Below are 18,416 nucleotides of genomic sequence, written 5' to 3'. Positions count from 1 at the left end.
TACTATAGAAGCATGTTGAGGCCACACTCTTTGCCAGTAATCAATTACAGGGAAGAGGACATTAAACATCAGATTTAATTAAGTCCTTGCTAGAGCTAAGAGTGTGTTTCTTTGCTGACTCAAAATCTTGAGATTTTCAAAGGATGTGAATGTGAGGGGTGATGACAGTGTGAAGAGTGAATAGTAGAAGATAGTATATAGTGTAGTGGAAGATAATAATAATTATAGTAGTAGTATAGTTGAAGTTGTAATTGTAGTTGTAGTTGTAGTTGTAGTTAATCGCTGAAGAGGAAAAGAAAGAGAAAGAAGATGTGCGAAATACATGCATCCATATATATATACATATAGAAATAGTGGTAGCGAGAGTATAATGGAAAGAGGTAAGAATAGACAAAGATATAAACAAAGATAATATAATAATAAGGAAATAATAAACGAGTGCATTACAAAGATCTTGAAAGTGTAAATGGGTCTGAATCTGTGGAATCTGATAACCTTCAGCTGAGTACCAGCTTCACTGAATATCTCATCATCAAAGTTCAAATAATGATAATCTAAACTGAAGTATTTGACTTCATTCATTTTCGTTTTCTCTTCTTCAGCATTGAATATAACACATCGCAGCTTGCCAATTCTCAGACAGATACTATATACAAAAATCTCTGACTTGAAAATGATTCACAGCAGATTATATTTAATTTCCCTCTTTTTCAGAAGTGGTGAAAAACTCTGAATTGTGAAGGCATAAGTTTCCTTGATATATTTGATGAGCAGATTCACATGCTTCAAATATGAGTTTATATGATCTCATCTTTTCTTGATAATGTACTTCTCAAGATCAGGAAGGAAGTTGTATAAAAAGTTTCATTCAATTTGATACTGAGTTAATGATTATTTCAATTAAATTGAGTAGAAGAATGAAATAATATTGAAGATTTATTCTCATACAAGCTGATAGCTTTAACATCTCTCACAATTTCTCACAGCAAATCAAGCAATATCTCAAACTTGATATCAATAAAAGTCTTAGTTTCTTTAATTATTCTGTCTAATATACTATTAGTAATCAAGTGTGAGAGTTAGAAATATATTTTTTATTAAGCTGGTTCTGAATAATAAATATATACTGATCAAAATCATCAATTGTTTTGTCCTCTTTCACAAAGTTCACAATTTTATACTTGAAGTTGTTCTTATTCTATCTAACTATCAGTGAGCATAAAAGGAATGAAGATATTGAATGATGAGATGTACACTTTATGAACCTTCTTATATTTGAATTTTGATGCTCAAACTTTCCCCTCATTACTTTCTTTATTTTTGTTTGTCTTCAGTTTAATATTTTCAATTGGCTTTGAAGAATTTGATGACTGCTTGGCTTGATGAAGAACATCCATAAAAAATTCTCACAGCTGTTTTATAGTAACAGACTGCAGAGGATTTGCATGGCTACAGTTATTTGAAGATGTTTGAGAGTGAAGAGGTGAAGAGAGAGAAGCTTTGATGTCATTAAACTTTGTGGGTTTGAACATTGTGATTTATAAAGATATAGCAACAATGTGTAATGGCTCACAGGGATTGGAATTGAGAAGTTTTGCTCAGTAAATATTCTTGATTGCCTCAGAATTTCAGAGGAAACTATGTCTCTTTATATGTCATTCTGTTGACACTTCTGACATCTATTCCCTTCTACTTGAACCACATGGATAAGTGAGGAGATGGCCATCGCTCTCCCATTTTAGAGATGCATGAAACTGTACTGCAGAATACATGATCTCAACCTTGTCAAACAGGGAGACTGTCAGAGAAAGCTTGCCATCTTCTACTTTGTGTAGCGAATCCGCACCCATTTAGACCCCTGGTTTGACACAAGCATGCAGGCTCATCATTGTGAGCTCTACGGCTCACTGTGTATGAAATTAGATGATCAATTGAGAAAAGATATTGTCATTATATGACGGGTTAGCACCTGTTAGTGGTTAACTTATGCAACCAACCTTTTCTGCCTCACGCTCCGCGCCCGCGTAGTTCCTCACGCTCCGCACTCGTGTAGTTCCTCACGCTCTGTGCTCGTGTAGTCGCATAGTTCTAACAATTCTTCTGTGTAACCCTCAATGTTTTTCCACTCCATGCTCCACTGTGAAGTGGCTTCTGATATTCTTCTACTCTGATCTTCTCTCTGTAAAAACCCCCTTCATACAACCTTTCCTTTTGCTCTCTTTTCTCTTTCTTTCCTTAATCAATTTATAATCTGTATTTAGAATAGTGTTAAATTGTTAATTGATGTACATCTGTTATATTATAAATTGATTCATCTATGTCAGCTTGAGTGCTCTATGTTTACAATTGCACTCAGGTGTTTAAGTTAAGAATAAGTTATCAAGTTTTTACAAAGCTGTCCAAGTGTGCAAGAAGAAGAACGTTCAAGTGTTCACTGCTAGTATAACAGATATTAAAAAAGTGTTAGAAAAGTTAGAACTCAAGAATTTTAAGAAGTCTCACAAAAAACTCTCTGAATCATATAAGAATTTCATAAATGTGTTTAATGAGAAAGCAGTTGAAAAGCTTCCTCTTCACTGAGGACGCGGCATAAATCATACAATTGAACTCATCAAAAAAAATAACAAGAACTCACAATCACTTTGAGGTTCTCTCTACAACATATCACACAATGAGCTTCTCATTCTATGAAAAACACTCAATGAATTACTGGACAAAAACTTCATTCATATTAACAATTCACCCACTGCAGCATCTGTATTATTCACAAAGAAACTAGAAGAAGGTTTACAATTCTGCATTGATTACTGAGAACTTAACAAGATTATGTGAAAGGATCAATATCCTCTTCCACTCATTAATGAAACACTTGAATGAATAGAGAAAGCAAAATGATTCATGAAACTTAATATCTCCATAGCCTTCTACAAGATAAGAATCAATGAGGGTGATGAATGGCTAACTGCCTTTCATATATGTTATAAGTTATATGAATGGACAGTGACCCTCTTTGAATTAGCAAATGCTCTGAGTACATTCCAGAAATATATCAACTGGGCTTTATGAGACTTGCTCAATGAGACCACTTCAGTGTACATAGATGATATCCTGATCTTTACTGATGGATCGCTCACTGAGCATTGTAAGCATGTACGACAGGTGCTTGACCGCCTACGAGAAGCAGAACTGCAAGTGAACATTGATAAATGCAATTTCAAAACCAAGTCTACAATCTATCTAGAATTTATCATCGAAGCTGAAAGAGACATACGCATAGATTCTAAGAAGGTGGAAGCAATCCTCAACTGAGAGGTATCAGTTTCAGTAAAAGAGACTAGAAGCTTTCTAAGATTTACCAACTTCTACTAAAGATTCATCAAGAACTTTTCAGATATTGTACAATCACTGACAGATCTAATTCAAAAGAACACTGTATTTCAATGAACTGATGAAGTGAACGCAGCATTTAAAAAGCTAAAGCATATGTTCACAAGTGCTATAATGCTGCAATCATTCAACCCAAACAAATATATGATTCTCAAAACAGATATCTCAGATTATGTAGTAGACAAATTATTAATGCAATATAATAATGAAGATGTTTTGCAACTCTATGTCTTCATCTTGAAAAAAATGTTGCTCAATGAATGCAATTACAAGATCTACAACAAGAAGCTTCTAGTGATCATACAATGTCTCAAAAAATGAAAATTCGAACTCATGAGCATTGAGAAGTTCGAAATCATCACCAATCATAAAAATCTAAAATACTTCACAATCACTCATAAGCTCACTGAAAGGCATATGTATTGATCATTATTCCTCAGCTGTTTTTCATTCACAATCTATTACTGATCAGAAGTAGAAAACACTTTTGTAAATGCTCTGTCATATTAAAAATAAGATATATCATTTGATGATTTGAATGACGAATGGAAACACTGAGAGCATCAGTTAATTAACCTCACAATCATAAAACATCCCACACAATCAGATGAACCCTGTGTATATGTTAATCAATCTCAAACACAAAACCTCTTATTTAAAGAGTAATGGAGACAAGTAGCAGAAGTGAACAAATCTTGATAACAAGTTATTGAAGCTGTACAAAGTAAGGCACTCTGATTCTTTGCAGGCGTATACTCAATAACGAACATCTTGATATGTTCAATTAATAATGATGAATGTCTACACTTTTGAGATGGATGGTGGATCATTGATTCAGAATCTCTATGAACATGAATCATATAGAAGATCCACAACTCATCAATGATTGAGCATTTATATTATGAGATCATATACAGCATTGTAATCTGAGACTTCTACTGATTGAACATGTTAAAAAATATAGGTCAGTTTGTATGCAATTGCGATTGCTGTGGCTCAGTAACAGCATGATGCAAACAATGAAAAGAAATGTTGAAACCCCTGCCTATCTTTGAATGAATCTGATGTGATATAGCAATTGATTTTGGGGACAACATTGCATCCGGAGCCAACTTCTCAGCTCCTAAAATAAAGGGGTATGAACCTGCCAAGTAGGTACCTTCGGGCGGACCTATTACCTGATTTAGCTTATTGTTTCTGGGCTGGAAACCTGTATCGCGAGTACCAAATCGTGACTTTTATTAATTTTCCTATATTCCTGTTATATTCTTGGCATCGTTCAACACTAAGCATTCCTCCTGTATAACCAACTCTTGCCTGTATTTAACATTACACAAGGACTCGTCATAAGCACTGCTTGCATACGAGTATAATGGAAAAATAATAATAATAATAATTCTCTATTCAAAAATGAAGATTCTATGAACATTCTAGTCATTGTTGACTAACTCAGCAAGAGTGTAATACTGCGGCTCTGTGATAAGATGGATGTTGAAGTAGTTGTAGATGCCTTTGTTCAAAGCCCATTCTATTGTATGCACAGTCTGCCTTCATTCATTGTATCAGATAAAGGCAGTCAATTCATCAGCACACTCTGAACCTGCATATATCAGCTGCTAAAAATTGAACGAAAATTGTCAACAGCATATCACTCAGAGATTGATGAAGTCATAGAGAGAATGATATAAACAATGAAGGACATTCTCTGTAAATTCTGCAATTACACACAAGATAATTGAAGCCATCTGTTACCACATGTTGAGATTGTGATTAACAGCTGAGATTCTGTCATAACAGACATAAGCTCATTCTTTCTTCTGCATAAATACAATTTAAAAATTCTGAACTTTTTTAAGAATTTCTGAGAAATCATATACATCTGCAGTTCTATACAAGCAGCAGAGAATATTGTGAGCCAGTTTAAAAAAATCTGCAAATAGACAGAAGCTTTCATGATCAGCACTCAGCAAAATTATGAGAATCAAATAAACATCAGAAGAAATTCTGCAACTCAATATTATATAAAAGATAAAATCTGATTAGATCTCAAGAACATAAAAATGAACTGTTTCTTGCATATATTAAATTACCACTACATCAAATATACTGTGACAAAGGTGCTGAGCACACACAATTATTGACTTGACATCTCATCTGACATTTATAATGTCTTTCATATAAACCTGCTCCGACCCGCAGCTGAGAATCCATTCCCCTCACAAAGAATCTTCAACTGATAGCCACTCATCATCATAGAAGAAGATAATGAACTTGAATGAGAGATTGAAGCAATTCTTGATAATAGAACCAACCACCACTACTGTGAAAACCTTATCAAATGAGTAAAATACAATCACCCGACTTGGGAACCCGCATCTGCCATTATTATTATTATTATTCTTCTTCCATTATACTCGTATGCAAGCAGTGCTTATGACGAGTCCTTGTGTAATGTTAAATACAGGCAAGAGTTGGTTATACAAGAGGAATGCTTAGTGTTGAATGACGCCAAGAATATAACAAGCACATAGAAAAATTAATGGAAGTCAGGATTTGGTACTCGCGATACAAGTTTCCAGCCCAGAAACAATAAGCTAAGTCAGGTAGTAGGATCTACCATGAAGGACACCGCCACTCTCAACATTTATGAATCATCACTCATTTCAGTAAAAGGGGATAATATAACAGATTAGCATCTGTTAATGATTAATTTATACAATCAACCTCTTCTGTCTGATACTCTACACTTATGTAGTTCCTTACACTCTGCACTCATGTAGTTCCTCACATTCCATACTTGTGTAGTTTTTCATATTTCACATTCACATAATTTTAATGATTCTTCTGCATATCTTTCAATGTTCTTCTGCTCTATGCTTCACTGCAGAGCAGTTTCTAATATTTTTTCACTCTGATTTCTTCTTTATAAAAACCCTCTTCATACAATCTTTTCTTCTGATCTCTTTTCTCTTTCTTTTCTTAATCAATTCATAATCTGTATTTAGAATAGTGCTAGATCGTTAATCGATATACGTCTGTTATAAATACATATAAAAAAATATTTAAAAAATAGCAATTTCTATTATTCAAAGTTAATCACTGATCTCCTCTATATACAGATATTAATGAGCATTATATAGACAATGTTGTCATCATATTACATTCATCATAATTGATTATTCTATACCTTTCTATCATTATATATCTATTTCTTAATATAGATATCTCTGTTGCGTTTATTACATTTATAATAAAAGAATAATTATAATAATAATAATTGCAAATAAAATTGATCATCTGTGAAATTGTTTATAAAATCTTTTAATGCAATAAAAAAATTCTCTGCTTGATTATTTATATCATAAATCTGCAATATATTCATTCACAACATTTTTATTTAAAAAGATAAATTGATCAAATTGATATTAAGTAATTTAAATACATCATTTCATTTAAAATTCTTCATTATGTTGATTGATCACAAATTCAATTTATATTAAATAGAATTGACAGATTAGCAGATTCTATAAATGACAATTATAATAATTAATCATTTTTTTTCATATCAAATGCAGTTTTTTCAACAATTTAGATATTAATTGAGAGTGAATATCAACTTCAAATTCATTCTTCATAAGCAGACAATTTCATTGTGATATGCAGTTGAATATATATTAAAAAAATTCTTCAAATCTAACAAAATATTTAATGTGATCTTTAATTTTACATTTCATATTGAATGAGAACTTCTAGCAGTTCCAAAACAGTGAATATTTTATTGAATTCAATATACAATGATCAAATGACACTCAATGATCCACACAATTTGAGCAGATATATAATCATTATTTAGAAGATGTACAATCTCATTGATGATAAATTTGCTGAGCTAGAAAGGCATATTAACAGATTTGATGATAAAGGTATGTATTTGATGATAAAGATGTGTATTTGAATGAATTGAATGATATTTGAATGATTCTAGAGATATGTGGATATTTTGGTTATTTTTGCAGTGTTTTGCTACTATTTTTCAGGGGGTGGCAGAAAATTCTGTTTTCGCAAGCTTTACGTCCGCCACAATACCTGGGCTCTACCCCATGCTCACACACCGCACATCCCATCGCCGCCCATTTCGAACTCCACATCGAACAGGGCCCTTACCTCACCACCGCTGGTCAGCGTGTGGGCGTCGTCACAGCCGTCCAGGCATATCGCTGGTACCGCATCAACGTAACCGGCCGTGGCACATACACGGGGACCACGGCCTTTGAGCGCCGGGCTGACGCGCTCTACGCCTCAGCGAAGATGATGGTTCAGGCGAACCCCGAGTCACTGTATCGTACAATTCGGAGTGGGGCAGGGCATGATAGTGTTTTTACCTCGACAAAAGTACCGACGAGTATGGTATTTGTGCCGTGTAAGGATGGGGTGAGTCTTCATCCAGAGGAGTTTTCGTCGGCAGAGGATTGTGTGACGGGGGCAACGGTTATTTTGCAGGCCGTTGTGAGGTATGATCAAATGAGGTTTAAGGAGTAGGCGGTAGCAGTGTGGTTTTTCTTATCGAACAGGTTGGGGTGAGGGTGATTGGCGTGTCTCAATTGTCATCTGTAAATGAAATGAAATATGTAAATATTAAAAGTTTCGAATTTTAGATGGGAATAAGGTTGATTTGTAGAGGATATTGTTTATGATATCTAAAGAAAAGCTCGTTTACGGCGCTAGGTCCCTGTAGAATCAGCTGGAATCAAAGTCATGTTGACACATTGTAAAATAAAACATATTGACAGAAAGAAATCATTTTCCAGGTAATGATTTTTTATTTCATTTGAGGTTAAATGTTGTATGTTTTAATTTTCCCAACCATTCTCATTCACCCACACGATACCCGAGCATAACCCCCTTGGGTCGTAAACACCGGACAAAAACTTCGTCAATCTCCCAATAGTCATCATCTTCATCTAAGAAGCCGAAGGAGCACCACGTCCACGACCGAAGCCGCCACGGAATGAAGGAGCAAAGTCGCCAGGGGGACCACCCTCCTTTGCGTCACCCTGTTCACGGCGTCGGTAGCCACCATCGCCTCGCGGGCCACCACGCCCACCGGGTCGTCTCTCACGCTCTTCTCCGCCCATCATGCCGCGGGGAGGAGCGTGCGAACGCTGCTGCTTGATGTGGGTAGCGGGGACGATTTCAGCGGGCAGATGAAGCCATTCACGGAGATAGTCGAGGCCCTCAGGGGTGAGGGTGTAGTAATAGTATTGCCACGAGAAGCGGGTCTTGAGGTAGCCGCGCGAGGTAAGGGATTGGCAGGCTTTGATCACCTGTTGTTTTTCATAATTTCGTTATTAAGTGACCTCTTTTCCCCCTCTTTTTCTGCAATTTTTCGGGGTTTCTTACGTAAAGATTCTTAGTGTCAATGTCGCCATGCTTGGGAAGGTTGAAGTCCTTCTTGGCCACGAGTACGCCCTCTATATAATTTTTCCACAAATGATTAGAATCGAAATATTTATATGCGAGCACAGCCTGTAATAAAATAAAAATTTAGGTATGGGTGAGAAATTGTGTTGGGTCAACATACCTCGGAAGAGGTACTCGTGGATTTTCTTGCGGTCAGCTTTGGGGATCAGCCTGGAGTTTGAGAGTTAGCAAGGTATTCAGCAACAAATAGTTGAAGGCCATCATACATTGTCGCGAGTTCCTGGCGCAATTCGGGGAATCGCTTTGACAATGGGGTATTCGGGCGGTGATGAGGGTTGTTGAGCTGGACTTGGACCTTCGCGCTTGTTCAATGCTTTTCTTTTGCCGAGTGTGTGACCGACAACGTGACTAGGGTTTGCCCTAAGTGACGAACTGAGAGGTGATATTCTGGTTTGTGGCTTATTTGCAGTGTGGTGCAGGGCGCTAGTCCTTACTAGGAAGAGGTACACCTATTCGTGGCTGGTGGATCATGTGACCTGTTTCCATGAAACGACGTCAATCTCAATTCTATCGCAGCATTCTTCATTATCAAGTTTCATTATCAAGTTCGCTACGAACAAACATCTTTTTAGATAGCATACCAAAGCACAGCAGGGTATCCATCTGAGGCTATCGAAATAGAAATCATATCGATACCGCCAATATGCCACCTCAAACGATAAATTTCCTCCTCACCTCTTTCCCTGGTTTGCCGTTGCCACCCACCCTCTCGTTCTCTCTCCCATCCACTGCAACCATCGCCGATGTTGCGGACAACATATCCTCGCGTCTCCCATCGTCTCTGAGGAATGTGTCTTCACGTCTTCTCCTAACCACTACTGACAATAAACAACTTTTCCCTTACTCTTCAAATTCCATCGCCTCCCTCCTCGACCACGCGCAAAACCTCTCGCAACACACATTTATCCCTCTTCGACTCAGCGCCCAATTATGCGGTGGGAAGGGTGGCTTTGGCTCTCAGCTTCGTGCTGCTGGAGGCCGTATGTCTAGTCGCCGCAAGGGAAACCAGGAAGAGAACAACGGCTCGAACCGTAATCTCGATGGTCGTCGGCTTAGGACCGTGAAGGAAGCCAAAGCACTGGCTGAGTACCTTGCGCTCAAGCCCGATATGGACAAGAAGGCAAAGGAAGCCAGAAGAAAGAGATGGGAGGCTGTGGTTGAGGCGGCTGAGAGACGTGAAGCGGAGATTCGAAACGGTGAAGGCAAGGGTAAAGTTGATGGGGCGTGGATGGAAGATAAGGAGGAAGTGGGTGAAAAAGCGAGAGAGGCTGTTTTGCGCGCAATGAAAGAAGGCAACTGGAAAGATAACCTGGCCGGAGCTGAGGTTCTAGGTGGGTCAAGTACCAGCGTCAGCAACAGTAGTGAAGATTCCGGGTCTTCATCGAGTCCGCGCGATGGAAGCGATATGGAGGATATTGAACAGACAAGCACGATTGCGATCACACGACCGAAATCAGTCAAGTCCGCCGCGCCTGTAAGGAGATATTTCGGCTTCGACGAAGAAGATGATGAATTGACGAGTGATGGAGACGGAGATGAGGACGTGGATATACCTGACAAAAAGGAAGTTGAAGGAAAGGGGAAGGGAAGAGCTTAATTTCCAATTATGTATGCAATTCGATTTTCAGTCTTTTTCACGATGCAAGGCGTTCAGAGTTTAATTATCGGTTTGTTAACTCGGTTCATCATACTGCTTGGGTTGGCTCTGCATACATAGGGGCTAGATGAAAATTTAATCATTTCTTCAATGGAAATGGATGACACTGTACTTTTATCCACTATCCTTATTGCTTTTATTCCCATAATTCTCTAGTATAGTAAATACTTCAGCGTTTTGTTCCATTGGGTCACGGTGGCATTCGTCCTGTGATCTATATTTTATACGGTCACCCCGGAAGACCATATGCGCTGTCTTCTCGACCAAAATTTCAGTGCCTGAGATTTCTCGAGAATCTGTTGCGATGGTTTCTCTTTTAATTACTTTTAATTAATATAATGTCACTAACTCCCCGGTCTGCATTGCGGAGACTTATCAATTTCGGATATCTTCCTTCACTGCGACTTTCATATTCTTCTTCCTCCAGATGGAAACCAAGCGTATGCAGCATCCATCTCCCATTCCTTCCGCGACGACTTCATTACTCCTCTCCAGATACCCCAATTCCAGATATACCCGAGCGTATTTGCCCGAAACTTGATCCTACTTCGCTCCCATTATCATGTCCCGGCTGCGGCGCATTTACGCAATGGGTCACTCCCGAAGAAGCCGGTTACTATTCCGTCAATAGAAAATCTGTGAAGGAGTATATTCGCCGGTTTTCTTCCGATTCGGAAAAGTCTCCCTCTGAAGCAGAAGGTGTTCAGAATCGGAATAGTAATGTCCACGGTGTTGATAATGCTCCAGCCGAAATAAAATTGGGCGTAGAGTCTGCACCACAGCCTGAAGGTACGTGGAGCCCGCGAGTATGAGCGAGCCCTGAACTAAATGATAATATCTATAGATAAGCCATCCTTAGGTGATATAAAGGTACCATTCTGTGATAGATGTCATGGGCCTTATAAATCATGGCATTGCGTCTCCCATTCCTTGTCCGCCAATATCATACATCGAAGACATCCTCGTCGAATCACCTTACAGGCACAATCATGTGTATCACATTATAGACGCTGCGGACTTCCCTATGTCCCTAATCCCTAATATCAGCCGAATACTAGACCTGGCAAAACCGCGAACGCAAAATCGAAGAGCGAAAACCATACAGTATGGCGGTGGAGGCAGGAAACCCGTTCTCAGCTTCATCATCACTCGGTCTGATCTCCTCGGTTCGCGAAAGGAATTTGTGGACCACCTAATGACCTATGTCCTAAACGTAATGCGTGAGGCATTAGGTTCGAAAGGCGAGAAAGTGCGTTTGGGTAACGTGCACATGGTTAGTGCGCATAGGGGTTGGTGGACGAAAGAGATCAAGGATAAAATTTGGGAGGAAGGTGGGGGTGTTTGGATGGTTGGTAAAACGAACGTGGGCAAAAGCAGTTTACTCCAAGTTGTTTTTCCAAAATCCCCTAGAGCGCTACCTCCTTATAAGTTACGTGGCAGCGGGAGATTCGAGGAGCGCTTGCAGGCCAATGCCCGGACTTCAAATTTTACCGATGACACCCTGGATTATAGAGACCTGCCACTCCCAGGAGAACTTAAAGATCCTGACCCAAATCAGAATGGTGAGACCAACGAAGAAGTCGATACCCTCCTCCCTCCTGCCCAACAAGTGGCGCAATATCCCATTTTTCCCATTGTGTCCTCCCTGCCAGGAACAACCGCATCCCCTATCCGCATCCCCTTTGGCAGAAAAAGGGGGGAAGTAATAGACCTTCCCGGCCTCGCCCGCGCCGGCCTAGAAGAATTTGTGAAAGATGATCACAAATCAGACTTAATCATGAAGAAACGCTTGAAACCCGAGCGGCTGACACTAAAACCCAAACAATCCCTCGTCCTTGGTGGAGGGCTCATCCGTATCACCCCAGTTGACGCAGACAATTTAGTCGTTCTCGCCGCCTCATTCGTCCCAATACAGCCACACGTAACGTCGACGGAGAAGGCTATACTCATGCAGGCAGAGCAGCGCAAGGTGCCCAATGTGCCTACCATTGCCAGGGAAGGTTTCGCTGAATCGATAAAATCCGCTGGCATATTTGAGATTGACGGAGATGTAACCAAGACGTACGGCAAACCGACTTCGTTGCCGTTGGATAGGAAACAGAAGAAGATGATGAGCACACTGCCGTATCAGGTTCTGTCGACGGATATTTTGATTGAGGGTTGCGGGTGGGTGGAACTCGTTGTGCAGGTGCGCGCGAAGGATTTGGACGCGGGGCTTATGCCTAAGGTCGAGGTGTTTAGCCCTGCGGGGAAATTTGTTGCAAGGAGGAGGCCGATGTGCGCATATTCACTTTTGCTTGAGAAGCAACAGAACGTTGCGAGAAAGCGAGTGAAGAGGCCGATGAGCAGTGTGAGGAGAGGCAAAGGAGGAGGTTAGATTAGGGTTGAACGTATTGATTGTGTGTTCCTTCGATTTTGGTGGATTTTTCAAAACGGTTGTATCATTAGATTTCATTCGGGGTTCCTTGGTCCATATCCCAGTATTTTCTTACGGACATGTAACTAACATATATCTGATAGACAGACCAAACTGTATGATATGGCGGGTAAAGGTGTTATCCTACTTAAATATTTGGGTTGGCGTTTATCATACCAATTTGCTCCTCGGTCACATATCCATGTTTTTACGAGTTGGATCAATAAATATAGAAAATTTGATCGGAGAATGCTCGCCAGGCTCATGTCAAATATTTATCTATATTATTTATTCTGCTTGTTCTTACGTCATGCCTCTTAACGTTAAATAGCCCTTAACGATAAAGATAACCCCTTTAAATCTCTATCACCTTTCTTTATCCCCCGCCCCGCCAATGAACAAAGCACGATATGGCGACCTCACAAATCGAAACCCACGTTACTCGGTCACAAATTACACTCCACCCGCCTCAGGGATATTCTCGAAATGGAACGTTGGTTGTCCGGGCACTGCATTCTCCGCAACATTTGGTAGCCCCTCTCTCGGCTGGCCATCCAAGGTCGTACCCGCTTTACCGCCCTCTTCAACGGCAACGACCTCCACAACTTTACATCCAGTCGTTCTGATCAAACCCGCAACCATATCGCCAAGAACCGATAGCTCATCGAAGCCCAGTTCTCGGTTAAAAACTGTTTCCGGCAGTTCCTTTGCCGTGACCAATCGCTTCTTCAATCCCTGCACGAACGGCATTGCTTTCTTCATCTCGCCTAACTTGCTCACTTTGCCATTCAGCTCTTTGTCGTTAATGGATAGGGAGACTTCATCAAACGCCTCTCGGACAAGGTCGATATATTTCTCTTGCCAGCTGGGGAATTTCTTGGCGGCGAAGATGGTCAACTTCTTTGGTTTGCGAGGGTCGAAGCTGACGGTTTTGCCCTTGGAGAGTTTGCGGGGCAAAGGTAGCTTCGGATGAGGTGATGTTTGAGGCGGTAGTGCGAACGTAGATTAGAGCGGAGGAAAGGGCTGGAGATGGCTCTGGAACATCAGGAAAAAGGGCATTCTGGATGGTATCCGGCTATTAGGAAAATTATTAGCAGCCTGACGAAATTGATACTTCTAGAAAGGTGGAAATTTTCAGGGAAACATACCTTGTTGAGGACCTCCAGCCACACGTATTCAGACCAATGAGGAGTAATCGGTGTCAGAAGGAGGGCCTGAAGTTCGATGTATCGTAGAATTATATCGCGATGCATACCAATACCAGCAGCGGTAGTTGATTCGCGGTAGAAATCTCTTGCACTGGTAAAGTCGTAGAGTGCACTCTTCAAAGCAAGTTTGAAATTTGTGCTATGGGAGAATTCAAATTAGACATCGACATACATACATATAAATATATACCCTGAAGCAGAACACGATTATTGACTTACTCAGCATAATGCTTCCTTGCCTCCCGAGCCAAAACATTCAGTTCATTGCCAAACAGCTTATCGAAGAATGCATCTGCAGGTCCCGTGCGGAGAGAGCTGTCTTTGGCAACCTCCTCGATCCACTCCTTCAGCGTAAAAAGACGCAATATATTACTATTGGCGACTGATTCGTCAAAGTTCGCATCCTCAATCGCGTCACCCGCATCAGCAAAGGCGATCCGAGTGGCATCCGCACCGTATTTTTCCACTGCATCCTTCAAGGTCAAGAAATTTCCAGTGCTCTTGCTCATCTTCTCACCGTTCAGCAGCAAATGACCATTGACTCTGATAGAGCGTGGCCAGTATTCCCGAGGGAAAAGCGCGGCGTGGATATATAGGCAAAATGTGAGATGGTTCTGAATAAGATCTTTGCCTGAAACGCGCACATCCAGGGGATACCAGTACTCAAACTCTCGTCTCATAGTCAGAAAAGCCTCCTTACGGATGCCGGTTGATCGAATTAAATCATCGCCAAGATCTCTTCTAGTGAAGATATAATCCCAAACCTCGTCCGTCATTTGCTCGGGCTTGATTCCGAGTCTACCCGGTTCCTTTCCGTATCTGTCAGCGTGGAGAAGGTGTGCAATGGTATAATATGCCTGGTAAATTGTACTGTCACTCAAACTTTCTACTAGGAAATGAGGATCCCATGGCAGTCTGGAACCCAAGCCATAAGTTCTGGCACATGCCCATCGATTCAGCCACTCAAGGTTCTTCTCAAACCCGTGGCGAGCTTCTTGAGAATAGGTGTTGAGTGGTCCTTTCACATAGTCAAGGGTCTCTTTCTGCCACTGCGGATCGTTTTCCCCATAATTTAAGAACCATTGACCAAGATATGCAACAACACATTCATCATTACTTCTGCTGACGACCTTGCCTGCAGGATCGGCAAACGGGAACGCGTCGCCACTCTTGATGAGAGACTCACGGACCTTCTCTTTGACTTCTTGAACTGGCTGGCCTTTGAACTCTCCATGAAGCATGGTACCTTTGTAAAATCCTTCCGAATATGCTAATTCCTTTGCCTTGGCGAGCGGAACTGCATCCTTTGGTGAGTTGATCTTGAGCTGCTTTACCAAGGTTGGTGCTGTAAGGTTCCCATACGAAGGGGTTTCGATAATAGGAAGGATTTCCAATTCAGCCCATTCTTTCTTAATTCCGTAGTAATCAGCTTTCTTTGCGAGATCAACTACAGTTGCATAATCATCCGGGCTGTCTGACGGTACCGATGTTACGACACCAGTTCCCTTAGTTGCAGACACGGACTCCATAGGAAGTATTCTAACACCCTCGGTATGAACAGACAGAGGCGCGTTGACCAGCGTACCAACAAATGTGGAGCCAGGGGCCTCCACTAGTGGTTGAAGCTCACTCTGGTCTCGTGGGAAATTGTCACTGCTGAAGAAAGTGCCTTGGAAGGCCATGTTCCAGGCTGCGCGCTTAGTAACAATGTAATATTCCTTCTCGCTGACCTTGTAGATGCCGTAAGGTATTTTAGGCCCGAGGAAGCAACATGTCTGCCCATACATCGTCTCGGGACGTAGGGTGGCAGGAACAAAGTACACATTGGCGTCGGGTTCAATCTTCCCCTTAACAAGCTCTTGGGCAGCTGGCGACCATTCCCTGACCTTAAGTTTCAAAGCGGTGTATTCTTGTGGACCAACTCCCTCACCTTCAGTCCGGTCATGATCCATACACGGTTGTCCGTCCTTGGGTGAATAGATAGTATATCGATTTCCGTACAAGATTTTCCCTTGCTCATGGAGGCGATTCATCTGCCAGCGGGTAAAGGCATCGTAATAAGCGTTGGCATCCGTGGTCACGAACTGACGCCGCCAATCGATCCTAGCTCCGATACTATCGAGATCTCTGACACACAATGGCGGAAAGAATTCAAGCCAGTGGGCAGGGTCGGCAAACTTATGTACTTCTTCAAGGGGTATACCCAAAGCCAACATAATTTGGAACTGGTATTTCATTTTCACAGACTTGGCTGCGGCCTTGCTCTTCTTCCCAGAAAACTTGGTCAGGTCCTCTTTGGTTCCCTGAATCGGAGCGGGAGCTTCGTCGGGCTCATCCCCTTCGTCGGTATATCTCTCAAAATGTTTCCCGAACTTTTTAATGTCGTCCACCAGCTTATCGGCACAAGCTTTGATCGGCATACCGGTGCAATGGAAACCAAGAGGAAATAGAGCTCGTTTTCCCTCCATTCTAGCAGTTCCCGCCATAAACTCTACTTTACTGGCGGTAAAGCTGTGGCCGGCATGTAAAGTTCCATTCATATATGGATATGCCATGGTGCCAAAGAATTTTGGGAACTTTTCCCGCAGGCCGGCAGCGGTGATAGAGTCAGGGGGAATTTCGGATATAGATGGGGCATTGACTTCGAAAACCTTGTTCGCCTTCCATTGCGCTTGGTATTTCTTTTCAATTGCAATAAGGGTGTCTCTTTTGTCCGTCTTGAACCCCGCTGTTAGCAGTGTTCCTACTCAACGTGCGGGGCAGAAATGGCTCTTACATTTTCAAGTTTCAATGTATTTTTGGCGCTATTGCTGGGGTCCAGCGCTGCAGCTGCAACAGCGGCAGCCGCCATAGTTTCTAGCTAAGTACGGCCAAAAGGCAATTTAAGCGGTTAGCAGAAAATGAGTTTTGGTATTGTGCAAAATTGCAAGATCTTGTAGTAGCGGGGTTTTTGTAGATGCGATGACCTCAAAACTCCACGATTTGCTGACTCAGCCCATCAACTAGTTAACTAGTTATCATGTCGGACTTTCTATTGACCGAGCATCGGCTCCCAAAATTTCGAGCTTCGGGGAGATGCATCGCGGAGTTGTCGATTTCCTCCCAACTGCTAATTGGCGATTGTTTTCCCGGTACAATCTCCTGTCCCAATTAATTTAGGCACGGCCTCCCAGAAACCATTTTTGGCGGAGGCAGGAGAGCAATCGCCACCATGGTCTCCATAGTGAAACGGATGCGAGCTCTCAAGGCAGTATGTCGAAACACGGCCCATTCTTTGCGTTAAAGCTGTATATCCATGAAAGATAATATGACTAACTTAATTTCGTTCTCATTCACAGAAGGTTGACCACTCTACTATTTTTTGTTTACAATATTTCTACACCAAATTGTGGTGAACAAACCCGGCTCTTCAATCTGTCGATGCCCCATTCGTCAAACCAATACTACAACCCAACGAATGTAGGAATAGTTTAATGCTAATCTATACTTCCCACTGGTTCTCTTAGTTGTTGAACATGCGAGTTGGGCTTGGTGCAGCCCTCCTTCCTCCGGCAACGTCCACACACGGACTCCCACCTGTCACACGCATCCACCTTACCTACGCACAAAAAATCTACGAAGGTCACGGAGGAGCCAGGAAATTCTGGCGCGTCTGTCTCCCGCGGTTAAAATATCACAACCCCACGCTTGCCGTCACAGTGAAACAAACCACCGACCAAGCAGGACCTGCCATATTATCGATATATTTCAAGAATAAAGCTACAGAGGCGTCCGAAGCTGTTTCCCCGAGTAGTGAAAATCCGGCGACCGCCAACCCTTCCCCAGGCCCTCCCGCGCCAGAAGGAGAAGAGCAGCTGTCAGACGAGTTTGCACCTCCGCCAACGGAGTCGGAGATCGTAAGGCGCATCAATGTGAAAAAGAAGACGATAAGGCATATCTGGGACGATTTTAAGCAGATGACGGGTGCGGAGGATATCCCGCTCTCGGAGGCAGATAAGGCGGAGATCGAAGAAACTCAGCGACAGAAAGAGCTGAGTGACTTGGATCGGAAGAGGGTAGCGGAGAATAGACAGATGATTAAGGATCAGGAGAAGTTGCTTGAGGCCGCGAGAGAAGATGTGAAGCGACTGAGGGCCGAGAAGTAGAATATATATGTATATTTTTCGAGTGGAGAGGGACGGGTATTTTTAGCCCTCTTTTTTCTTTCTTTCCTTTTTCTCACTGACCCATGTATTAGAACCCATTTCATGTATAACTTTGCTTTCTC

The 18,416-nt window shown here is 41.6% G+C and overlaps 6 protein-coding genes across 6 annotated transcripts in view; 3 read left to right on the top strand and 3 right to left on the bottom strand.

Annotated features, from left to right (window-relative positions):
* The window catches only part of HCAG_05233 (predicted protein), a gene marked incomplete at both ends in the record, with an annotated part of 1,119 nt that extends 1,050 nt beyond the window's left edge, over positions 1–69 (bottom strand). The window contains one exon of the mRNA XM_001539716.1: positions 49–69. Coding sequence (XP_001539766.1) covers positions 49–69 — 21 coding nt within the window. The remainder of the gene's footprint in view (positions 1–48) is intronic.
* A 7,174-nt stretch (positions 70–7,243) lies between these two features.
* Positions 7,244–7,926, top strand: HCAG_05232 (predicted protein; the record flags this gene model as incomplete). Its single annotated transcript, XM_001539715.1, has 2 exons — positions 7,244–7,310; positions 7,589–7,926. 2 exons carry the CDS (start codon positions 7,244–7,246, stop codon positions 7,924–7,926), a joined length of 405 nt encoding a protein of 134 aa, XP_001539765.1.
* A 422-nt stretch (positions 7,927–8,348) lies between these two features.
* On the bottom strand, positions 8,349–9,069 carry HCAG_05231 (40S ribosomal protein S10-A; the record flags this gene model as incomplete). Its single annotated transcript, XM_001539714.1, has 4 exons — positions 8,349–8,711; positions 8,788–8,858; positions 8,969–9,018; positions 9,053–9,069. The coding sequence occupies 4 exons, from the start codon at positions 9,067–9,069 to the stop codon at positions 8,349–8,351; spliced, it is 501 nt and encodes a 166-aa protein (XP_001539764.1).
* Positions 9,070–9,798: 729 nt separating this feature from the next.
* On the top strand, positions 9,799–12,902 carry HCAG_05230 (predicted protein; the record flags this gene model as incomplete). Its single annotated transcript, XM_001539713.1, has 6 exons — positions 9,799–9,848; positions 9,925–10,342; positions 10,953–10,965; positions 11,021–11,314; positions 11,533–11,798; positions 11,955–12,902. 6 exons carry the CDS (start codon positions 9,799–9,801, stop codon positions 12,900–12,902), a joined length of 1,989 nt encoding a protein of 662 aa, XP_001539763.1.
* A 492-nt stretch (positions 12,903–13,394) lies between these two features.
* On the bottom strand, positions 13,395–17,000 carry HCAG_05229 (leucyl-tRNA synthetase; the record flags this gene model as incomplete). The annotated part of the gene is made up of 4 exons (XM_001539712.1): positions 13,395–13,904; positions 14,090–14,288; positions 14,369–16,830; positions 16,926–17,000. 4 exons carry the CDS (start codon positions 16,998–17,000, stop codon positions 13,395–13,397), a joined length of 3,246 nt encoding a protein of 1,081 aa, XP_001539762.1.
* A 360-nt stretch (positions 17,001–17,360) lies between these two features.
* Positions 17,361–18,294, top strand: HCAG_05228 (predicted protein; the record flags this gene model as incomplete). The annotated part of the gene is made up of 2 exons (XM_001539711.1): positions 17,361–17,399; positions 17,656–18,294. The coding sequence occupies 2 exons, from the start codon at positions 17,361–17,363 to the stop codon at positions 18,292–18,294; spliced, it is 678 nt and encodes a 225-aa protein (XP_001539761.1).
* Positions 18,295–18,416: the final 122 nt, after the last annotated feature.

The sequence above is a fragment of the Histoplasma capsulatum genome, genomic scaffold, assembly GCF_000149585.1.
Source record: "Histoplasma capsulatum NAm1 scaffold_5 genomic scaffold, whole genome shotgun sequence".
NCBI classification, from domain to species: domain Eukaryota; kingdom Fungi; phylum Ascomycota; class Eurotiomycetes; order Onygenales; family Ajellomycetaceae; genus Histoplasma; species Histoplasma mississippiense.
This window is presented reverse-complemented; position numbering and strand designations above follow the sequence as displayed.